General features: G+C 38.9%; 2 protein-coding genes across 3 annotated transcripts; one reads left to right on the forward strand and one right to left on the reverse strand.

The window, feature by feature from the left end:
• Nucleotides 1-1,192: 1,192 nt before the first annotated feature.
• LOC134211498 (protein immune deficiency) lies at nt 1,193-2,431 on the reverse strand. The gene is made up of 2 exons (XM_062688395.1): nt 1,624-2,431; nt 1,193-1,561 (listed from the first exon to the last, which is right to left on the reverse strand). The coding sequence occupies exons 1-2, from the start codon at nt 2,275-2,277 to the stop codon at nt 1,418-1,420; spliced, it is 798 nt and encodes a 265-aa protein (XP_062544379.1). The 5' UTR covers nt 2,278-2,431; the 3' UTR covers nt 1,193-1,417.
• Nucleotides 2,432-2,504: 73 nt separating this feature from the next.
• Nucleotides 2,505-15,167, forward strand: LOC134211497 (GPI ethanolamine phosphate transferase 2). Of its 2 annotated transcripts, XM_062688394.1 has the most exons (9): nt 2,507-3,397; nt 3,460-3,859; nt 4,308-4,496; nt 4,554-4,899; nt 13,087-13,280; nt 13,341-13,995; nt 14,087-14,225; nt 14,288-14,606; nt 14,671-15,167. In XM_062688394.1, exons 1-9 carry the CDS (start codon nt 3,246-3,248, stop codon nt 15,070-15,072), a joined length of 2,796 nt encoding a protein of 931 aa, XP_062544378.1. In that variant the 5' UTR covers nt 2,507-3,245; the 3' UTR covers nt 15,073-15,167. The 2 variants fall into 2 exon arrangements, with proteins under 2 accessions (XP_062544377.1, XP_062544378.1); XM_062688393.1 differs by having other exon boundaries at nt 2,505-3,397; nt 4,308-4,899.
• Nucleotides 15,168-22,259: the final 7,092 nt, after the last annotated feature.

Genomic DNA, 22,259 nt, shown 5'->3' on the forward strand with positions numbered 1-22,259 from the left:
TTTAAACTACTACTTTCTAAAAAGCTTTATAGCTTTGTGAGTTCAAATAATTATCTGTCTAGGAATCAATTAAATAATTTTATACCATTGTTTTGAAGTTTCACGATTTTCAAACTTTGAGCTCGTATTAAACATTATTACCACAATGTTGTACTGCCATTAAACGCATAAATGTCCCATGTACATAGGAAATCCCAGCAAACATGGGACAAATATGCGTATGACGGCAGTGTAGAACTTGCTTCAAAATCGTTGTTGAAATTATAAACTAGTAACCCACTACCTGTTTCTGTGACACCGGTCATGGTCACATTGCTAGCTTCTGGATGAACCAACGAATAACTTCCTCAATATCGAGCTCCATGGTACTTATAAAGATGTCGCTAATTCACTGGCCTCTTGCTAAGTTCCATCCTCTTTCTGGTTACCGTGAAGATAGGCGTAGCCAGTAGCAGTAATCCTCATGATTTTTTTCATTTTTGTCTTTTATTGATTTCTAATAGCATTCTAGATAAGCATTTCAAAAGAAAAACATGAATATCACTAGTTTACAGTCTACGAATTAAACCGTAACAATGCTAATGCAACTTGTAGCTCACTATCTGGTTATAAACTTCATTCAAAAGTCAATATTTCACGCTTAACTTTTCAAAAGGATCCAAGTAACATTTTTTCATGAATTAATTTGAATAGCGCAATCAACAGAAAAACATGTAAGGTTTTGATTGCAGTACTCAAATTAATTCATGAAAAAAATGTTACTTAGGACCTTTTGAAAAGTTAAGCGAGATTTGGTCACATTTTTTGCAACTGAAAGTCACTATTTGGTCACTTTTTTAGTCATCGATGGTCACTAAGTCACTATTTTGAATGGCATTCATCGCTACCAGCCCTGTACAAAGCAAGACCATGCTGAGGGTGACTGGGTTCGATTCCCGGTGCCGGTCCAGGCAATTTTCGGATTGGAAATTATCTCGACTTCCATACAAGGGGGGGCATACAAGTATCATCGTGTTAGCCTCATGATATATGAATGCAAAAACGGTAACCTGGCTTAGAAACCTCGCAGTTAACAACTGTGGAAGTGCTTAATGAACACTAAGCTGCGAGGCGGCTCTGTCCCAGTGTGGGGATGTAATACCAATAAGAAGAAGAAGGTGAAGCTTATCAAATGAAAGTGTACCTAATGCAGAAGATATTTATTTTAAACCTATCTTTTATTAGAATATATTTAAAAAATAACAAAGGTATAGCATTAGACATGCACTGTCTGATGAATGAGTTTCAATTTTGTTTTTCATAGGCACTTTTTCTTATGGAATGCAACAATGTATCAATATAGTACGGTAAATTGACGTCGGCAACAAGCTTTGGGGATTTCCTAGGAGAAAAACCATATCCAGGCATTTCATTCGGTTTAACTCTGCTGTCGCTTTTTCCATACTAGCTTCATGTGGTAGACTGTTTCCTTGTGCACATGTTCCCACAATAGTTTGACCATTTTTCCGAGCGTTGGTTCGTCGTCATTACGAGACCAGTCCAAAATGAACTGATAAATTCTCTGCAACAAAAAGAAAACAAATTGGTAATTGAAGTAAAACGTTTCAATAGATATTATTATACTTCGGATAACGTATCATTATCACATTCGAATGCTTCTATTTGCCCTTCCGAGTATTCCAATGTTCTTGCGAACTGTTTCCATTCGTAACCCAAATGTCGTGATATGGCAATCATCATGTCTGTGTCCAAGTCATCTTCACAATCCATCATCTGCCGAATTGTGTCAGAAAGTTTCAAATTAGCCCATTTAACTGGACCATTAGCGGTGGCAGGTGACCTTGTGCGATCATCTTCGGTATTCGCCGAGTTGAAGGTGATACTATTGCCAATATGAACGTTTCGTGCGTTCTTTATTTGGTAAACTTGGACACCTGTTGCATTGGTAATCGAGGTCTGCGGTGCTGTCAGAGCATTGTTTTGCACATTGTTGATGATGTTCTGCGTTAAAGCCCTTGCCGCCGGATTCACCATTAGTTGATCCGGTGTTGCCCTACTGGCAGGTACAATGGAATTTGTGTGGTCTCCACCGGATGATGATGGGCTAGGATCTAGACGCGTTTCACCAGGTTCAGTGAGTGGGGAAATATTGTTTCTATAATTTGGGTCTTTATCATCACCATCACCAACACTATGTGGAATGATTGCTGCGTCTGTTTCCAACTTTGCATTCGTTTTGGTAAAGATGTTTGTGAAAATATTCTTGAATTTAGCCATCTGGATAACTTCTGCTATTACAGATTTGATGTGCAGACTTGTTTCACAAAACTATAAAATTTTCACGTAAAATGTAAATCACTGGAAAAGTCACTGATTAAATCATATTTATTAATCTGACATATGAATGGGTTTGTATAAGGCAGTGAGTTCATTGAGATACCGGATAATGCTGTTGTGATTTCAAAAAAGTATTGGTATGCGAGGTTTTCTTTTAGAAATTGAATTTCCATTTGATGGTCAGTATTTTTCTATAATCGAACAAATTTGGCTGAAAAATATTTTTTTAAATTCCTTAGAAAATAGTAAAACAAATTGATCAAAGTTCCAGTTGAAATGTAGAGTCATTGACGGAAAAAAAGAATCCTCATGCAATGGCGGGCAAAGGAAAGCTTTTAATTATTAATTGAGGAAATGCTAATAGAATACTAAGATGAAAACAGGTCAAGTTCCAGTTGGAATGTAGAGCCATTGAAGAAAAAGAAAAGACATAAACAAATCACACACGCCTTTTATTTAAAGTTCACAAGTTAATCACAAATGTAATAAATTTAAATTTAATTAAATATGTAAATAACAATTAACAAATAAAAATTTCATTTTTTTTTTCTTTATTGGCGTGATTGAGATTTTTAATTTCAACACTAATTTACGTTTCATTTAATAAAACTTATTAGTTATTCAATTTAAAAACTATCCATCCATCCAACAACAGGAAAAATCATGCAAAGGGTACATCGGTTTTGAATCTGAGTGACCTTTGAGATCTCGACTGACTCGAGTCAGAAACAAAAATGTTTGATAACATACCAGTTGACAGTACTTGATAAAAACTGAAATAAACAACAAAGCGAATTCAGTAGAAACTATTCATTTCATTTATTCAGACGAGTAGAAACTAACGCTTCACATTGTTTCAAATCTACATTCCCAAATTTGTCAAAAAATGGTATAATATAATTATTAAAATGATAGTTTTTATCTACCATATATCGCTTTACCTGTTATTAGTCTACATATTCGCTCTGAGTTTGTTTTGCTATGGGTTTTTCCCACTATCATTTTCACCCTCCACCAAATCGAGCATTAAAGACATTCCAGGATCGTTAGACAGTATTAGGTGAGTATCAATGAGTTTGGAATCCTCTTCTCATGCATACTTTATCATAAGTTCTTTTGCAGACTCGATACAGATTCATATAAACCACATAACTCGCGGGCTGTGCTCATGGTGATAGATGCCCTCAGATGTGACTTTGTTACGCAGAGAACCAACATGCCATTTTTGAATAAGTTGATTGAAGACGGGCGAGCTTGCCAATATCAGCTAGAGGTTCATCCTCCAACCGTGACAATGCCACGCATTAAAGCGATGACATCGGGGGCCATCCCCAGCTTCCTGGATGTTATACTCAATCTGGGCAGTCCGCAGGTGACGCTGGATACCTTTCTGTACCAAATGGTGCAGCTGCAGCGTCGAATTGTGTTCTACGGAGATAACACCTGGACCAACATGTTCCCGGATTTATTCACTAGAAAGGGGGAAAATGTCGATTCTTTGTACGTGAATGATTTCTACGAGGTAGGTTATATTGGATGTCATATATTTTATATGCCAATCCGATCAGGAATGCATAAAAAATAATAACACACTTATATCAATGGTTGTTATTTATAACAACATGTGATAATTAGATAAATAATCTTTGACCAGTACAATTTCATATCAAAATTATAACAACATTAGTTATGTATATTTTCACTGAAATTGCCTACATTATAATAGAACAAAACCTGCCAAAGCCGTCATTTCCCCTAGTTCAGTGATAAAGCTGTTGATTAATTATTTTTGCTTAGAAGAACAATCAAGCTTTCAATTTATCAAAATCATATTGTTATATCTGGAGTTCCTTTATAAAATTAAGTACCTACTTGTAGGGTACTGGCGGAATAGTCATCTCTAATTTCTATTGTCATCCAGAGAATTTCCGATTCACAAATGCTGTTTCAAGAAATTAAATGTTTTTCAGGGCGACAGAAATATTACCAACAACATGCGATTGGAGATCCGCAATTACGATTGGAAGTTGATGATTCTCCACTATCTTGGTCTGGACCACATTGGACATGTTGAAGGACCGTTTAGTGACAAAGTACCTGGAAAACTAAAAGAAATGGATGGTGTCATCGAAGAAATTCACGAAGCTATGAAAATATGGGTTTGCTTCGGTTTTAATGACCTTTTGAAATATTATCTTATCAAAGATGTCTTACAGGACGAGAAATTTCATTCGAAATCGTTACTGGTCATTACTGGAGACCATGGAATGCGTGACTCGGGAGGACATGGTGGGTCTACTCATCCGGAAACACACGTACCAATTGTGATGCTTGGAAACAATTGTTCAGAAAGCAATGCTGAAAACTTTCTGCAAATCGATTTGGCACCAACGTTTGCCGTGCTGATGGGAGTAGCTATTCCATATTCATCTATTGGTGCGATGATCGACCCGATGTTGAATCATGTTCCTCCGTTGGAAAGAATTTATGCTACCTACTACAATACCAAAAGATTGATCGAAAAGGCCTCAGTTTTCTATGGAAATCAACTCAAAGAACAAGGTGAATTGCTACTTACAATAGGGGGAGGGGTCTAACGCAGAGTGGTGTGAATGACAAAGACAAAGTGGTGTTACTACTCATAAATGCATAACAGTCCCATGAAGATAGAAAATCAAGCAAACATGGGACTGTTCTGATTTTATACTGCCTGTAATTGCACATTTGCCCCATATGAATAGGAAATCCAGCAATGATAGGACTTAAATGCGGTTACAGATAGTATAGGCAATATACTGCCGTTCTACGCATAAATGTCTCATGTTACCTTTGCTGAATAAATCCAAACTCGAGTCAAAATGTCCCACTACTTTATATTTAACAAATATTTTTCGGATGTTATGAGCGTAGGCAATACTATATCAGGGCATAAAACAAATAACTACTAATTTAAACAATTTTCAGTCTCAATTATCATCAAACAACAACTTACTTTTTCAGTGGGACAAATTGACTCGAGTTTGAGAATTTCCATCAAACGCAACATGGGACAATTATGCTTAGAACGGCAGTGTAGGTAAGAGAAAAAGTCTCGAGAAAACAGGCCGCGAAACGTTTCGATATGTTTTGTTTCACATGTCTTTTATAAAAGTTCCAAACATGAAACTAATTTTCTTCGAATGCGTAAATTTATTACAACTAACTTTATCAACATAATGCTGCAAGCTCTAAAACTAAAGCATTACACGCTATACTCAATTTAAATTTGACAAAATTGTCATTTGCACAACTTTGCTCGAGACTGATTTGGATAGCCTATTCAGATTACGAGCTTTTTTACTTGATGAAGTACCTACATCTTATTTTTTTTATTGGTCTTTATTTGAGAGGTTTTCAGCCCTAGGCTGGCTCACCTCTTGAAGTATATCTACATTGAATTTTCAAATATAAATGACTTCTTGTAATAAAGCTCGTAGGGGAGAACAAAGCAATATCGCCAATCGGGGTAAGATGAGCACCATTTAATTTTTAGCTGCTATTATGAATACACAGGCCTGGTAGCGGGCCACTTTTTAGTGACTTGGTCACTTTTTAGGGCAAGTCACTAAAAAGTCTCTTTTTTCGACCTCAAGTCACTAAAGTCACTTTTTCTCACAAAAAGTCACTATTTTCAACTATTTTGAAACTATTCACCAAGATTTTTTTACAAAGCTTTATGTATCCGTCGGATGATGCATGGCGGAAATAAAATTACGGATCTTGGAAATATGATCGCTCTGAAAATTCGCCAGCCATTTAACTCGCTGCTCTTATTGGCATTTCACCATTGAAGGTGTATTACGTCACAATTTATAAATTACTATACAGTCATGCAAGCAGGAGACTTGCCGATTTCGATTTTTTACAAATTCAAACTTTATACAGTAGGGGAAGGTGGGAAGACTTGATTTTTTGACACTTGAACCCTTGAGAGACTTGATTCTCCCCTGTTTTACCAAGAACTAAAGTAGTATTGTTATAGCGTATTTCTATAATAGATCCTCTAGACAAATGATCGTTATGTAGCGAGTTGTTTTTTCTGATTGACAACCTTATTTACTGTGTTTTGTCCCTCCTGAAGATGTTTTTAGTGACCAAAATTTGAACAACTTCTCCCAATAATGACCAAATGCTATTATTTTTTCACAGCACAAACGCATAAATATGCTAAATGATCTTCACTGATAAAAATGCCAACATTCCAACACAATCTCAGGATATTTGGATTTTGAGTTGTTGCCTCAATATGAGGAGACTTGATCCCTTATTAATCCCCATACAAAAAAAATCAAGAAAATATAAATTGTTCATGCGTAGATTGGGTAGATATCATAGAAAGAAGATTAAGTCTCCCCAATTTTGGAGATTGCATGCACTATCGAATTACATAGCAAAAATTGTTCATGAATACGCACAGCAAATCAGAAAATCTGCGTACTTTCCTCATTATAAGCCGGAGGTCGAGCGTTCAATCCCAGGCTCGTTGTACATGAATCTTCATAATTTTTGTTTCTTTTTTTTACCAAAACGACGACCAAAACGAAAAAATCGGGAATTTGAAAATCGAATTTCAGTGGCCACCCTGAATAGAACAAAATAGGCAAACTCATTTGCACACTCTACACTCATAGGGGTGATCGGGGCAATATGGGCCACCTAAGGAAATCGTGCCGAAAAGCGCTGAAAAGCTCAAAAAACATCATTCAAAAATGTAGTTGACTTATACTAGAGAATGTTCCCTTTCATATTACATCGATGAATGACGAAAAATGCGTTTGGAAATTGTTGCAATGCACTTTTGAAAATGTATTGATTTCAATGTGTGTTCCCGACTATACGGGGCAATATGAGCCACCATTTGGGGCAGTATGGGCCACCCATCCAAAACGTTTATTTAGGCGAAAAAAGTATCGTAATAAGGAAGAATATGATATTCCTACAACAGTTTGGAATATTCCATACCAAATAAAATTAATAAACCGCTCAACAGCAGACTGAACCGATTTCTCGCTTAACTTTTCAAAAAGACCTAAGTAACATTTTTTTCATGATTTAATTTGAATACTGCAATCAATAGCTTTCATGTTATTCTGTTCATTGCGCTATTCAAATAAATTCATGAAAAAAATGTTACTTAGGTCCTTTTGAAAAGTTAAGCGAGATTTGTCACTCGTCACCGTTGGAACAGCCACATTTCAATTGGTCAATGGTCATTTTTTCTGTTTCGATCGCAGTAATGCGCTGTTGTAATTATTCCGTAATGAATCTTACATATATGATAATATTCTTGTATTTGACTACTGAAATTTGAGCTTCTTCGCATTTTAAGGCCTGATACCTTGATCTGTGCAGGAATGCCCATATTGTCCCATAGATACTGGTTTTGGAAAAAAACAGTTTTATGATAAATTTAGATTTGTATCAATACAAACATGTGTGCACAATATTCAATTTTAATATATCTTTTGATTGTGGGGTATTTTTGACCTGTATTTTAATCAGTTTTGTGTCAAAACCTTATTTATAAACTTCAAATCTTATAATAATTTTGTTGAGCCCCTCGGGCGAAGACAACATCATCGATGCAGAAAACCCATGTTATTGTTAATTTCTCTTTACTTCCGTTCAATAAACCTTTTTTCATTCTGTTAGTTGTTCTCGTTCAATCCACACGTGTTTGATTAAATACTTCTCCACTCCGATAACCTTTTTTCCTCCTTGGCCAACAGGTTATGGGCCTAGCCATTTTTTTTTCGTTCGTTTAAGTGAAAATCGGATTGTTTTTCCACGAAATTCGTGAGTGATAAAACGGTAGTGTTTTTTCGCGATGGAGTGGGAAAGAGTTATCAAGTTGAATAACTCTAACTACCCGGCTTGGTCTTTTTCCGTTACGGCACTGCTCCGGCGAGAGCGTTTGTGGAAGTATGTAGATCCGGGAGTTGCACCGAATCCAGTGACGGACGAATGGTCGGAGGGAGACGAGAAGACGCTTGCCACCATTCAGTTGTTGGTGGACGAGAGTCAGTACAATCTCATTCGTGGAAAGACAACCGCAAAGCAGACGTGGGATGCTCTTCAGCAGCATCATAATAAAACGTCTCTGGGGCAGAAAGTAACGCTGCTGAAGCAAATCACCAACCAAAACTACAAGGTTGGTGATAATATGGAAAGTTATTTAGCTGGCATCGAGAAGCAGTACGCTCGTCTGGAGAATTCGGGGTTCGATATGACCGAATGTCTGAAGGTAGCGTTGATTTTGCGTGGTCTGCCGGACGCGTTCAATCCCTTGACAACAGCATTGGAGGCGCGGGATGAAGATGAGTTGACACTGGAAATGGTCAAGGTGAAGCTTATCGACGAGGCAGAAAAGCAACGAAAACAAAAGTGCGATGTAGAAGAACAAGCTCTAAAAATTGGGGTCAGACGACAGCAGCAAAAATCAGTGGATGTGTCATGTTACTTCTGCGGGAAGCAGGGCCATCGCAAGCGCAACTGCCGGGCGTTTTTGGCAACGAAGAGTAGTGAAGATAAAAGTGAAAAGAAGAAGGCAAAAGAAAAAGTAAAAACAGTGCGCGAAGACGGCCAAGAATCGTATACGTACGATCTGGTGATTTCGATGCAACTGTGTGGCTAATCGATTCGGGTGCAACGTCACACTTGGCCAATAACGAAAAATTGTTTGTTCGGTTGGATAAAAGTGCGCGTCCCGCAATTTCGGCGGCGGATGGTAAAATGCTTCGTACAAAAGGCATCGGGGACTGTACCCTACAGTGTGTGAATGATCGCGGTGAAAACGTTTCGGTGACATTGACGGATGTCATTTTTGCTCCGGAGCTCGAAAGCAATCTAATTTCGGTAGCAAAACTCTCGAACAAAGGCGTGCTGAATTCGACGGTCAGAAGTGCCGATTGTTATACGAACAGAAAGTCGTCGCGGTTGCTAGCAAAATCGGTAGCCTATATCGGTTAAATGTGGCCAGAGAGTGTTCGCTGTTCGTGGGTGACAAACGACATACTGAAGAATGTCAACATACATGGCACCGTCGGCTCGGCCACAGGAGTCCAGATGCTCTCAAAGAAGCAGCGTGCAAAAGCTTGGTATCTGGCATGTGCGTTAATGAATGCGGAATCAGGATGACCTGTGAGTGCTGCATCAAGGCGAAGATGGCTCGGCCGTCATTTCCACAGGTAGCTGAGAAAATTTCCAAGAGCGTACTTGATATAGTACACAGCGACGTTTGCGGTCCGATGACGACGACTCCGGGCGGCTGTAGGTACTATATGACTATGATAGACGATCATAGCAGGTACACAATGGTGTACTTTCTTCGAGAAAAGTCTGAGGTTGAAAGTAAAATACGAGAATACGTCAAATTCACGCAAAACCAGCTGGGTAAGAAGCCAAAAGCCATTCGTTCGGACAGAGGAGGTGAGTACACCAGTAAAAGTATTCGTAAATTTTACGCTGAGGAGGGAATAAAGCCGGAATACACCGCCGGGTATGCCCCTCAACAGAATGGGGTGGCAGAGCGTAAAAATAGAACGCTGAACGAGATGGGACTGTGCATGTTGCTAGATGCAGGGTTGCCCAAGCGATTTTGGGCGGAGGCGGTGAACACTGCTGCCTATATTCAGAACAGATTGCCGTCAAGTGTAGTTGACAAGACTCCTTTTGAAATTTGGTTTGGTAGAAAGCCCAATCTGAAGGGAATGAAAATCTTTGGGTGTGCTGCCTATGTGTGGATACCGCCTCAAAAACGCAAGAAGTTTGAAGTTAAAGCTGAAAAGTTTACGTTTGTTGGTTACTCTTCGGAAAATAAAGCATACAGACTACTGGACACGCGTACAGGAAAAATTGTGGTAAGTCGGGATGTACGGTTTGCGGAATTCGATCAAGCCAAACCTACAGGGATCAGCTGTGAAGAACCACAGGCAGTCGAACAGGAGGCAGATAACGAAATTTTAGTAAGCCTCGGAGGTACGTCTGAAAACGTTGTTCCTATTGGTCCACCGGAGGATGATCGCAACCGAAGTGTCGATTCAGAAGAAGAATTTTTCGGATGCAATGATGGCTCGGCCGATGGTGATAGTTGTCTCTTGGGTTTAGAGAATGAACTACTTCAGGAGAATCTGGAAGGTCATGAACTGAGGCGGTCTGCTAGAAGGAACATTGGAGTACCACCGGAAAGATTTCGAGAAACGATTGGTTTGGCTGCAGCGGTTGTTAGTGAACCCAGCAATCACGCTGAAGCGATGGCTAGTCCTGAGAGCCACAAGTGGAAAGCGGCAATGGCAGAAGAAATAGCTTCGCAACAAGAAAACGATACTTGGGACATTGTCAAGTTACCTGCCGGTCGTCGAGCCATTGGCTCAAGATGGGTATTTAAACGTAAAGAAAATGCTGATGGAATGTCATTCGATTTAAAGCCAGGCTCGTAGCTCAAGATTTTTGTAAAAAAAAATGGAAGCGAGTACGATCAAGTTTTCGCGCCAGTGGTGAGACAAACCACCTTCCGCACGGTTCTAGCAATAGCTAGCAGTCGAAAGATTTTGACGAAGCACGTCGACATGAAACAGCATATCTCTATGGCGAACTACAGGAGGAGATCTTCATCAGACAACCTCCTGGCTACGAGAGCGATGATCCAGAAGCAGTGTGTCGTCTGAAACGAAGCCTGTACGGTTTGAAACAGGCGGCAAGAATTTGGAATCAGAAAATAGATGCTGTTTTGAAAGGAGTCGGATTTCAACAGTCGAAGGCGGACCCATGTCTCTACATAAAGCAGTCCAACGGTCGCTATGTGTACGTTCTACTGTATGTGGATGATCTAATCATCGCCTGCAATACGGACCAGGAATATCAAGCGCTGATTGAGGTACTGCTGCGTAATTTCAAGATTACCGAGCTAGGAGATCTGTCATGTTTTCTCGGGATCCAAGTGCGTAAACAAGCTGGGGCGTATGTACTCAATCAAAAATCGTACATCTCAAAACTACTTGTGCGATTCGGAATGCAGAATGCTAACACTTCACGAGTACCAATGGCGAGTGGCTACTTACAACAGCCGCAGGAGGAGAGTGATGGGCTGGATGACAAAGAACAATACCAAAGCCTAATAGGTGCGTATGTTGCAATCAATAGCCGTCCTGATATTTCGGTAGCGTCTTCTATCCTCGGACGTCATGTATCAGTGCCAACGAAAGCGGACGGGATTGAAGCCAAGAAGGTGCTTCGTTATTTGAAAGGGACGATCAATCACGAGTTGCATCTGGGAGCTGAAAACCAGTTAAAGTTGGAATGTCTCGTAGACGTTGACTGGGCAGGTGAGTGGCGGATCGAAAATCCAATACTGGTTTTTTGTTCAAATTCGGAGGCGGACTCATCGAATGTTACTGTGGGATGCAAACAAGCGTATCGTTGTCAAGCACCGAGACGGATTATATAGCCTTGGCAGACTGTCTACCAGAGCTTCAATGGTTACGAAAGTTGATGGTTGATATTGGTGTTCCTCTAGCGTATCCTGTTACAGTTCACGAGGATAACCAGAGCTGTATTGCTTTAACTGCCACGGATCGTTCATCGCGCAAATCGAAGCATATTGATACGAAATACTGCTTCGTCCGAGATCTTGCTGTGAATGGTGTGGTGTCTATCCGATACTGCCCGACAGAACGTATGGAAGCAGACATTTTGACGAAGCCGTTGACAGCGGTGAAGCTAGGCGAACTTCGGATGGCTATCGGAGTTAAATCGACTGAAGTTGAGAAGGCGTGTTGAGCCCCTCGGGCGAAGATAACATCATCGATGTAGAAAACCCATTGTTAATTTCTCTTTACTTCCGTTCAATAAACCTTTTTTCATTCTGTTAGTTGTTCTCGTTCAATCCACACGTGTTTGATTAAATACTTCTCCACTCCGATAACCTTTTTTCCTCCTTGGCCAACAAATTTTGACTATGCAGCGAAAATTTACATTTTCAAGTGTATTTTCATGTTTGAATTGAATTTTAATGCGGTTTTCACGTTGAGGCATATGTGGAGCATCCTCTTAAGGATCATATAACTTTTACATGATAATACTTGTCAATAAGTTCAAAATGAGGGTGGCTCATATTGCCCCGTATGTTCATATTGCCCCTACTACCCCTAATTAACTATGCGTTGAAGAAGCTGTTGAGTATCGTACATTCCCAAATTTGTTGAAATTTTTAACTCATTTATGTTATTCAACGTAATTTTGATGGTATCAATAAAAAATAATAACTTATCGACCACAAAAACAGTTTTTTTATATGACCAATGTACATTTATAGCTATTATTTTTAGTTAATATTGGTGCTCTAATGAATTTCAGTTAAAACAAATATATTAAGATAGGTGCCCTTCTTGCCCCGTAGTATATTTGAACCAGTCAAAAAAGAGTTAGTTTAGTTAAATCTCATTTATCGCGATGACATTTTTCAAATGAGCGCTCTAGCTTAGATGTTAGATAAGATGCAACAAAAAAGAACTGTTGTACATATTGTAATATAGAAATGCATGTTTGCTGAGAAGGATTTAAGGGTCTAATAAAAATGTGGATTGATAACTACTCCATACTGCCATGATTTAGCAAAGTGACTTATGCGCCAACGTGCACCAAACTAGTTTTCCATTTTCCTTCAAAGAAGGAATCTACGTCACATTATCACATTATTTTTTTTAATTACAGACTTTTTTACACACTATAAGGAGGCTAAATTACTACATTCCATGTACTTGGAACACCAGGATGATTCGGAAATACTACAAAAAGCTTTGGATAAATATAGCACTGCCAGCCGAAACTTGTCTAGGATTCTAATAAGGAACTACATTCTTTATGACATACCTAGCATAGTAATGGGCATTGTAATTTGTATATTGGTATGAGCTATTATAAACAGTCATTTTTCATCCATTTTTAAAGCCAAGTTTTTTTTACAGACTACTGGTTTATCTGCTCTGCTATGTATAATTCCATATCAACACATACACATTAACCTCAATTTCAAATTTACCAGATGGTTGGTTTTAGTTGCTGCTGGTTTATTTAGCAAATACTATCTGAAAATTATCATCGGAGTAGAATCCAATATTCTGCAAAATACTTTCTTCAATCACGCTCTCTTTGTCATTACATTCACATCCATAACGATTCACTGGTGTCTTCTGGATGGCGTGATTCCTCTGTTGAACAAGAGCACCAAACTAAAGCTCCTTAAGTCACCCGGTACTCTATTGTTAGTGGGCAGCGTTTTTCATATGCTATCCTTATCTAGCAGCTCTTTCGTCGAAGAAGAGCATCAAACGTGGTATTTCTTCAATAACTCATGGTTTCTGCTGATCACGGTGATCGAGTTTAGAATAATCAATCGCACGATAAGGCATATCAAAGAGGAAAAAGCCAACGAAGTTCTGTTGCTACATTGCCGGCGGGAGCGAGACGAATTTTGCATTAGTGCCGGTTTGTTCTTCGTGGGACACATTTTGCTACGTCGGTGGAACCAAACGGGTGATAAATGGCAACACATGCCAGATATCGGTGATTGGCTCGGAAAGGAGGAGAACAAATTTTGGTTAAGTGTGATACTATTGTTCGGTGAGTATGTTTCACATTTACTGATACTTACTTTTTTTACCACAAGAAAAAAACAAACATAGAATTTTCTAAAATTAAAAATTATTTACAGGATTAGTGTACCTTTTTCTTTACATTATACGTTTTTGCGGCTTTCTCACTGGTGTTTTGAGTATGATGGCGTGCATGTTAGTATATTACTACAGAGCAATGACTGGAATAGTTAGTCTTTGGAATATAACCCCATCGAAGTATGTACTGTACAATCATCCCAAGAACTTCTAGATAAACAACATACTTTCCATGATTTCAGAACAAACAGTTGCATCAATATTTTCTGGATAAATCTATTGGAAATATTACTCATAGGATTGCTTCCGAAACTATATCGGACTGTGATGCGCAAATCAGAGCCAAAAACTAGTAAAATGTTATCTACCGTGATCTGCCTGACGGCACTATTGTCAGCGATGATTCATAAGCCACATAACGTAGTTCTAGTAGCATCGATACTGTCAACCAGTCAATATCTAGTCAAAAGAATTGATCATATAGCAGAGAGTAAGGCAGAAAACTCATTACTCAAAATTATTACACATGTTTGGTTAGGAAAAATGTTCTATTTTTATCAGGTGAGTCATTACTTGAATGAAAATTAATGTTCAATGAATTAATAAAATTTATTATAAATTTCAGGGCAACTCTAACAATTTGGCAACAGTTGATCTCAATGCAGGTTATGTGGGATTGAGTAGTTTCAATTTCACTCGTGTTGGGTTGTTCCTCACGCTGAACACATTCAACGGGCAGATCTTAAGCTTTCTACTGCTGATTTACCATTTGGTTAATGGCGTCACGCATGAACCACCGCTTAAATCAATGCAAATCGAACAAAGCGGAACAATTGTAAAGCAGTCTTTACTGAAGCTTTTAGGGTTAGTATTGATGGTTCCATTAACGTTCTACACAATCGTAGTAGCTTTAATGCGAAACCATATTTTTGTTTGGACCGTGTTTTCACCGAAAATTATCTACGACTGTTTTTACACTTTACTGGTCTTCATTCAATTTTTAATAATTAGTTTTAATTTCGGATAACACCGTTGTATGTAAAAAAAATATTGACCTTCATTAAGTCATCAGTCTAGTCAATGTGGTTCTAAGTATTATCATCATAGTTTTCGCCAACCTAACCTATTTGTTTTTTCTCTTTTGAAAGAAATATACAGATTGTTATTTTATTAGTTAAAAGCAGTCTTCAAGGTGCAACATGTGTGAGATGTTCACCTAAGTTTATGCACCCAATCAAACATTGCTTGCTATGTTCGAACTTGCACATAGCAATCTGAACACGAGCCTGAACTTCGATACACCCAGGCGCAATGTACAATGTTCAAACATCGAGTTTAAACTTGGGTTCAAACATGTGCGCTTGCACACGAGAATGCTACGCTTGGGTAAATGAACGGGTTGCTAGGGAAACTATTGTTGATTCTTCACGTTTCCCAGCCTTGTTATTCATATCTAGAATAAAAGAATTTAACCAAACTTCAATGAAGGTATGATTGAAAAATTGAAACATGTTGTGCACATTTTTCGCACTTGCATAACGAAGCGTTTATAGAGGTGAGGTCTTGATTCAGGCCTTTCATTCAGGACGTATTAGGTTCGAATCTGCTCAGAGCGGAGCTTTTTGTTCCATTTTCGAGGTTCTGAAAGCAATTCTTCTTAGGATTTCAGGATTCTGTAACCACCAAAAACTGATTGGTTCATATTTCTAAAATGTTGGGATAAGATTTTCTGACGTTTATATGGGAATAACTCATTCTACTTACTTTGCGGTGAAACTTGATAAATATACCGAGAATCTGAAGTGAAGTTCTGGGTTGCATAGAGATTTCTTTATTCCAGGGAGAGAGGGTTTTCGACCTTTTTGAAGAACCTTATGATCAACGGAGCTTAAATCCAGTTTCCTATTTTTTTAGATTATCATAATTGGAGATTTTATCTTTTATGAGAGCCATGTAGTTTCTTCTTCTTCTTCTTCTTATTGGCATTACATCCCCACACTGGGACAGAGCCGCCTCGCAGCTTAGTGTTCATTAAGCACTTCCACAGTTATTAACTGCGAGGTTTCTAAGCCAGGTTACCATTTTTGCATTCGTATATCATGAGGCTAGCACGATGATACTTTTATGCCCAGGGAAGTCGAGACAATTTCCAATCCGAAAATTGCCTAGACCGGGACCGGGAATCGAACCCAGCCACCCTCAGCATGGTCTTGCTTTGTAGCCGCGCGTCTTACCGCACGGCTAAGGAGGGCCCCAGCCATGTAGTTTACAAGACTTTTATGTTTAAGGATTTGTGGGCTCATTTCTGACCTGGAGTTCCATCGTTTGTGAATTTTCTATGTATTGCATAATGTCATCGGCGTATTATTTATACATAGCAATATAGAATACATTATGAACAGACCCCCTACTATCTTTTAAAATTTCGATCAATTTGAGTGAACAACCTCCCTCCCCCACTAAAAGTGTGTCTTAGAACTTTTTGGAATCAACATCTATATTTTATTCACAAGCATGTTATCGATCATTTAGTAATTTGCGTTCGATCATTTAGTAGTTTGTCAATAACTCATTCCAGAAGCTGAATTTCAAAATTTTCAAAATGTGTTGTATGGTGGACTTCAAGTGCGAAAGTTTTTCTACAACTCTGCCAAATGGTTCGTTGTGAGAATTCAACTATTAGTGGAGTTATAGCGCTAGTTGCAGTAACTTGAACTAAATGATTGTAATTTTGCTATCATTTAGTCTATGTTACTGAAACTATAGCCATAACTCCGTTATTAGTTGAATTCTAACAACGAACCATTTGGCAGAGTTGTAGAAAAACCTTCGCACTAGAAGTCCACCATACAACACATTTTAAAATTCAGCTTCTGAAATAAATAATTGACAAACTACTAAATGATCGAAAGCAAGTTACCAAATGATCGATAGCATCCTTGATTCACGATCGTATCTAACAAAACAAAATGCATGCTTGCATAGGTAACGGATATAAAATAATTAGGGGCTACATTTTAGACAGACGAACAGAGACTTATGTGTTTAACCTCGTTTAGAACATAAACGCAAGGACACTTTAAATAATCATTACATTGGAGGCTGCCGGTTGTCTTACCGGGAAAATGCACATAATATTCAGTTGTTATGAACATTAAGAATAATATCTGAAGATTGTATGCAAAATGTTCAGTAAACAAATTGTTGTGATATTGAGATATCGGACCAAGCGCAAACCACCTGACAATGGCTGAAAAGTGGCATTTTTAAAACTAAAACTTTTCATGTGCCATTCCTAAAACAATCCAAAGACAAGGATTCAAACACTAATGCCCTGAGTGAACGCCAAACGAGTTACCACTAGGCCATCACCGCTACTCAAGAAGAGAAACAACTTGAACAGATGAACAGCATGCTGTGTGTAAACTGATGTTTAAACTTCCATGTTCAAATCCGTGTGTTTGAACTTGGGCGCACACTCGTGTTCAAACCGGGTGCGATTTTGGTTCGGTTTATGATGAACTCGGTTTGGATCTAGTATGCATGTTTGAGTGCGAACTTGCACACGGGAAAACTGCACTTGTTTAAACGCGATTCATGTTTTCGTGAAGACTGGTTAAAAGAATATAACTTCAGCATTGTGCTTCGACATCTACCGTTTTGATTCATAATTCAAACATGACTCATATTCCAATCGGTAATAGCAATGTTGGAAAACTAAAAAAAAAACAATGAGACTAGGAAGGACGAAAATTACTACTAGTTTTTTGTTAGTTATTATTTTTTTATGTTTCTTGGGTCGTCTAAAATATCGTTAAGAAGGTCTGTAGAACAATCACTTGTAGTTCGGGGCCAATTATGGAGATGGTCTCTTTAATCTTTCCGTTACAGAAGACTATTAGGATTTGAATAATATATCGTCTTACCCAGGCTTGTTCCACCTACGAATGTATGCTAATCTTGTTTATTCAGGCTAAGGCCGGAGTGGCCTCTGCAGTACATAAAAACCTCGTCAAAAAAGTCACAAAAAGCTCGTTTCATGGCTGCATGACGCCAACAAATCATATTCTACCTGATCGATCCACTTTGCTCGTTGCGCACCTCGCCTTCTTGTGCTGGTCGTATCGTTATGGAGAACCATTTCACCGGGTTATTGTCCGACATTTAGACGACGTGCTCGGCCAAAGCAGTCGTCCGGCTTTCTCGGTGTGAAAGATGAATCCTTCCGAAAATTCCAAGCCCAAACAATTCCAAGTATGCGTTGGTCCTCCACGAGCTTCCTCCATCTTTTCAAAATTATGTGCCACTCTGTCAATTCCTGCCCTTCATATTACCTCCTTCAAAGCTGTTGAATAGCTGGTACGACAGACCATCACCTTGCCGTAATCCTCTGCTCTGCGCAGTTCAAATGGAGATAATGCCCTTGAATCTCAAACTACGCACATCACCCGATGCCCTCCTTAGCCGTGCGGTAAGACGCGCGGCTACAAAGCAAGACCATGCTGAGGGTGGCTGGGCTCGATTCCGGATCGGATTAGAAATTGTCTCGACTTCCCTGGGCTCTTTCCCAGTGTGGGGATGCAATGCCAATAAGAAGAAGAAGAAAAGAAGACATCACCCGATACATCGTCATCTTGACCAATTGTATCACGCTCCCACCTGGTAGTGCCCCATAACATTTGGTAATTGCTACTATCTAGCCTATCGCTTATTTTGTAGATAGGACCCTCGACATCTTCCATCCACTTTTGCGAGATAGCCTTTTCCTCTCAAAGCTTGGTATTTACTCAGTGCAGTGCTCTAGCTAGTGCCTAATCACCGTGTTCAAGTAGCTTTCCTGTTAGTTGATCTACAACAAGGGCTTTGTTGTTTTTAGCCGGCCAATCTCCACATGGATTTCGAGCTAGAGAACGTATGGCCTGCGCACGTGTTCCCAGGCTCGTCATCATACCGCCACCTTTGGATCACCTCATGTTCATAAGAATATTCTCTTTTGTGTTCCTATACATGTCAGGCTGTGGCACATTGCCGTTACGTGGACGGTTCAATGTGTCATAGAAATTTCGTGCGTTTAAGCGCGATACAGTTGCTCCGTCTTTTCACAGTATCAATCTTCCTGCTGGCGATTTGGCGAAACAATAGACCGAAAAGAATTATGAAACGCTGTGAAAAATTTGCATACCGGACCACTAGGAACATCACTATCTCTAAAATGAAGTGCCCCATTTCTAAATGATCTAGGCTTTATTAGACATGCGTGCAGTGTTGAAAAAAAAAACTCAATTTCTCAAATCTCATCCACGATTCAAATCGAGCGAGAGTCAAACTCCGCCCGACTCATGGCCCAGAAAATCGTTCATGATTCGACTCGCGATTTGCATAATCGAATTATCTTTCTTTGCTTGAAACAATGGGTAATAAATCCATACATAAACATAAAGTACATATTCTGCATGAAAAACTCAAGGGCGATGCTCTCCCTGCAGAATCGCAAGTGAGTTAGCCGCACATGAGGCTTTGATGATTGAGCATGATTCTACCAACACTTGCATGCGTGGTGTGCTATTTGTTTTCGCATCGCGGGTTAGCGGAGGTAATTTTTCCGTGGTTGGATCTTACGAATGTATTGCGCGTTGTTTAAGCGGATAGAAGCGCGATCAGTTTACTCAAGCCATAGAGAGAAAGGCGTGGCACAGAGAAAGTAAAACTTCAATGCGTGTTTGCTCGTCTTTTGTATTGGACACAAAAAGATCGCGTGGTTCTGCTTTGTTCGGGCGGAATTATTACTTCGAATTACATTCTCATCTAACCAACTCATCCTACCCCGTGGTTCTCACGGAGATGCAGAGGATTCCTTGGTCTCTTGTAACAGTGAGTGTCAAACTATTTTTTTTTTCACAATCTAAAACTGTAAGAACGTGGCCGGCATCGTTATTGGTCCTGAATTAATGAAACTCCAAAGCATGTACAGTGAGGATAGTTTTCTGATCCCAAGAAGGCTATTCAATTGAGGAGCTGTGCATATTTGTTGTTTCTCGGCCAATCACGACTCGCAACTACAAAGTGTACAGTCAATCAAGCCATACTAAGCTATGGTTTGTTTTTGGTTATTTCTGCCCTTTTATATTATATTTCTCAATTTTGATGTGAAGCCACTTTAGATTAAGGTACCGCTATTTATATAATATGAAAACTTGCGTACAACGACTTCCGAAGCCGCGCCTCTCAAACAGTTTCGGCTTCAACAAAAAAGTAGATAATACTATTTTGACCACGCATCTGAAGTTCAAACATATTTTTCCTGATCCTATTTTTATTTTTGTTCAGAAATCGGATTTCGTTGCATTCAGAAATCGGATTTAATTGCGTTTCCGATTCTCACCTCTACACAGAGCCCAAATACCTAAGTCAGTGTTCACCAGACCATCCAATTCGTATCCGCTTCTTTTCTAATTGATGAATGCTATGGAGCTTGGAGATTCATGTCGTCAGCTTCGAAACCAGTCTAAGGTTGATTGAGTTGCGAATTTACTCCATTGACTCCATCTACAAAGTGAAATAGGTAGATAAGTCATCAAAAAGTAGATTATAGTCGTCCCATCTTTCTCCGGTTCTTTCTTAAACCTAATATTTAATATACAAAAATACCTTCATAAAGATAAACATGTTCAATGCCCGACAATTAGTCACAAGTATTAAAAAGAATAGTAAGAAAAATAACACAGTGTGGTAAATCTCACTCCGTAACACACCAAGTAAAGGTGACTACCCAGCATTACGTGAAATATCGTTAGCTAATAATGATTGGTTATACACTCGGCTTATTGGTCCTGCGCAAACATCCATCTGGCTCAACCCCATGACTTGGGCTAGTGCACTGTGTACAACAGGCGGTCGCTTTGGTGGGACATGCTTGCGGATACATGCAGCTTTTTATGAACCTACTACCTAAAACGTTCTTAAACTTGGTAGATATTTGAATAGATTTCTTTCTTATAACTTTGAACACTAAGTTGTCTCCGTCACAATCCACGGCTCAACTTCGAATGAGCAGTTTATTCGATTTGATATATTTCAATCATACAGAACAGCATATTGATAAGTATTGGTAAGTATATAGATAATTTGATTTAATACTATCGAGATGATAGGGATGCTACAATTCTTCCCCATCAAGATAATTCTTACAGGAATTAGTGCTTTATTCTAAAATTCTTATGGCATTATTTATCGATCACTTAAATCCTATAGTTTAGCACTTAAATGTTAAAAAATCGTTTGTCAACATTATCTATGCTCAGAATTGCAAATAAATTTATTCTTCAGTACATCGTCTCATCTTCGACCGATTCACTATCGGACTTCTATAATTTTTTTTTCTAGAACAGCGAACAGTTTCAGAACGTTCCAAACTTTCATCGGCCGGCACCCTAGTCGGAAACACTTTCTCAACGCCCTCTATTTCTGGACCGACCGTCCAGTTACTGCCGTCATCCGGAAATCCAAAGAAATCATCTTCAGTATCCACAGAACCACGTCTTCTTGGCTGCGACGGTATAGCCATCACAGTTGTTTTTCGTTTCGGTTGCTCCAAACACTTCAGCTGGTGTCTATGAGCCGTTAGCACATGCGATCCCAAAGCAATCTGGAAAACATTGATAGAAATTCTTTTAACGAACTTTGCATCTAACCATTTAGCTATTACATTTTTGTTAAAGTTTTTATATAACAGCTTATCCCCTGCTTTTAACTTATCAAGTTCGTTTGGAGGACTATATTCATGGTTAGAGTTATTATTGCTTATATGGGAGGTTTTATCAATAAAATGTTTATATGTTTGTTTAGGATTTAATAAATCAAATAGCATTTTGGGTTTAAAACCAAGAACTTTCTCGGAAGGAAAAATACCTTCTTCGCCAAAACAACTGTTTCTATAGTTTATGAGGAACAGGTTCAATTTGTCTTCAATGTCTAAATATTTAGTTTTTTCGTCAATTAAAAACTTTTAAGCACATTCTTAACTACCCGTACCATTCTTTCTGCTTGGCCATTGCTGGCCGGATTGTACGGAGGGCTTTTAAGTACAATGATTCCTTGGCGCCTAAGAAAGTCCATAAATTCCTGGGAATTGAACGGCGGTCCTCCATGCGTGACCACAATATCCGGAAGTCCAAATCTTGCAAATAGCGATGCAAACTTCTTATTAACAAGTTT

Source organism: Armigeres subalbatus, chromosome 2 (assembly GCF_024139115.2).
Source record: "Armigeres subalbatus isolate Guangzhou_Male chromosome 2, GZ_Asu_2, whole genome shotgun sequence".
NCBI lineage: Eukaryota > Metazoa > Arthropoda > Insecta > Diptera > Culicidae > Armigeres > Armigeres subalbatus.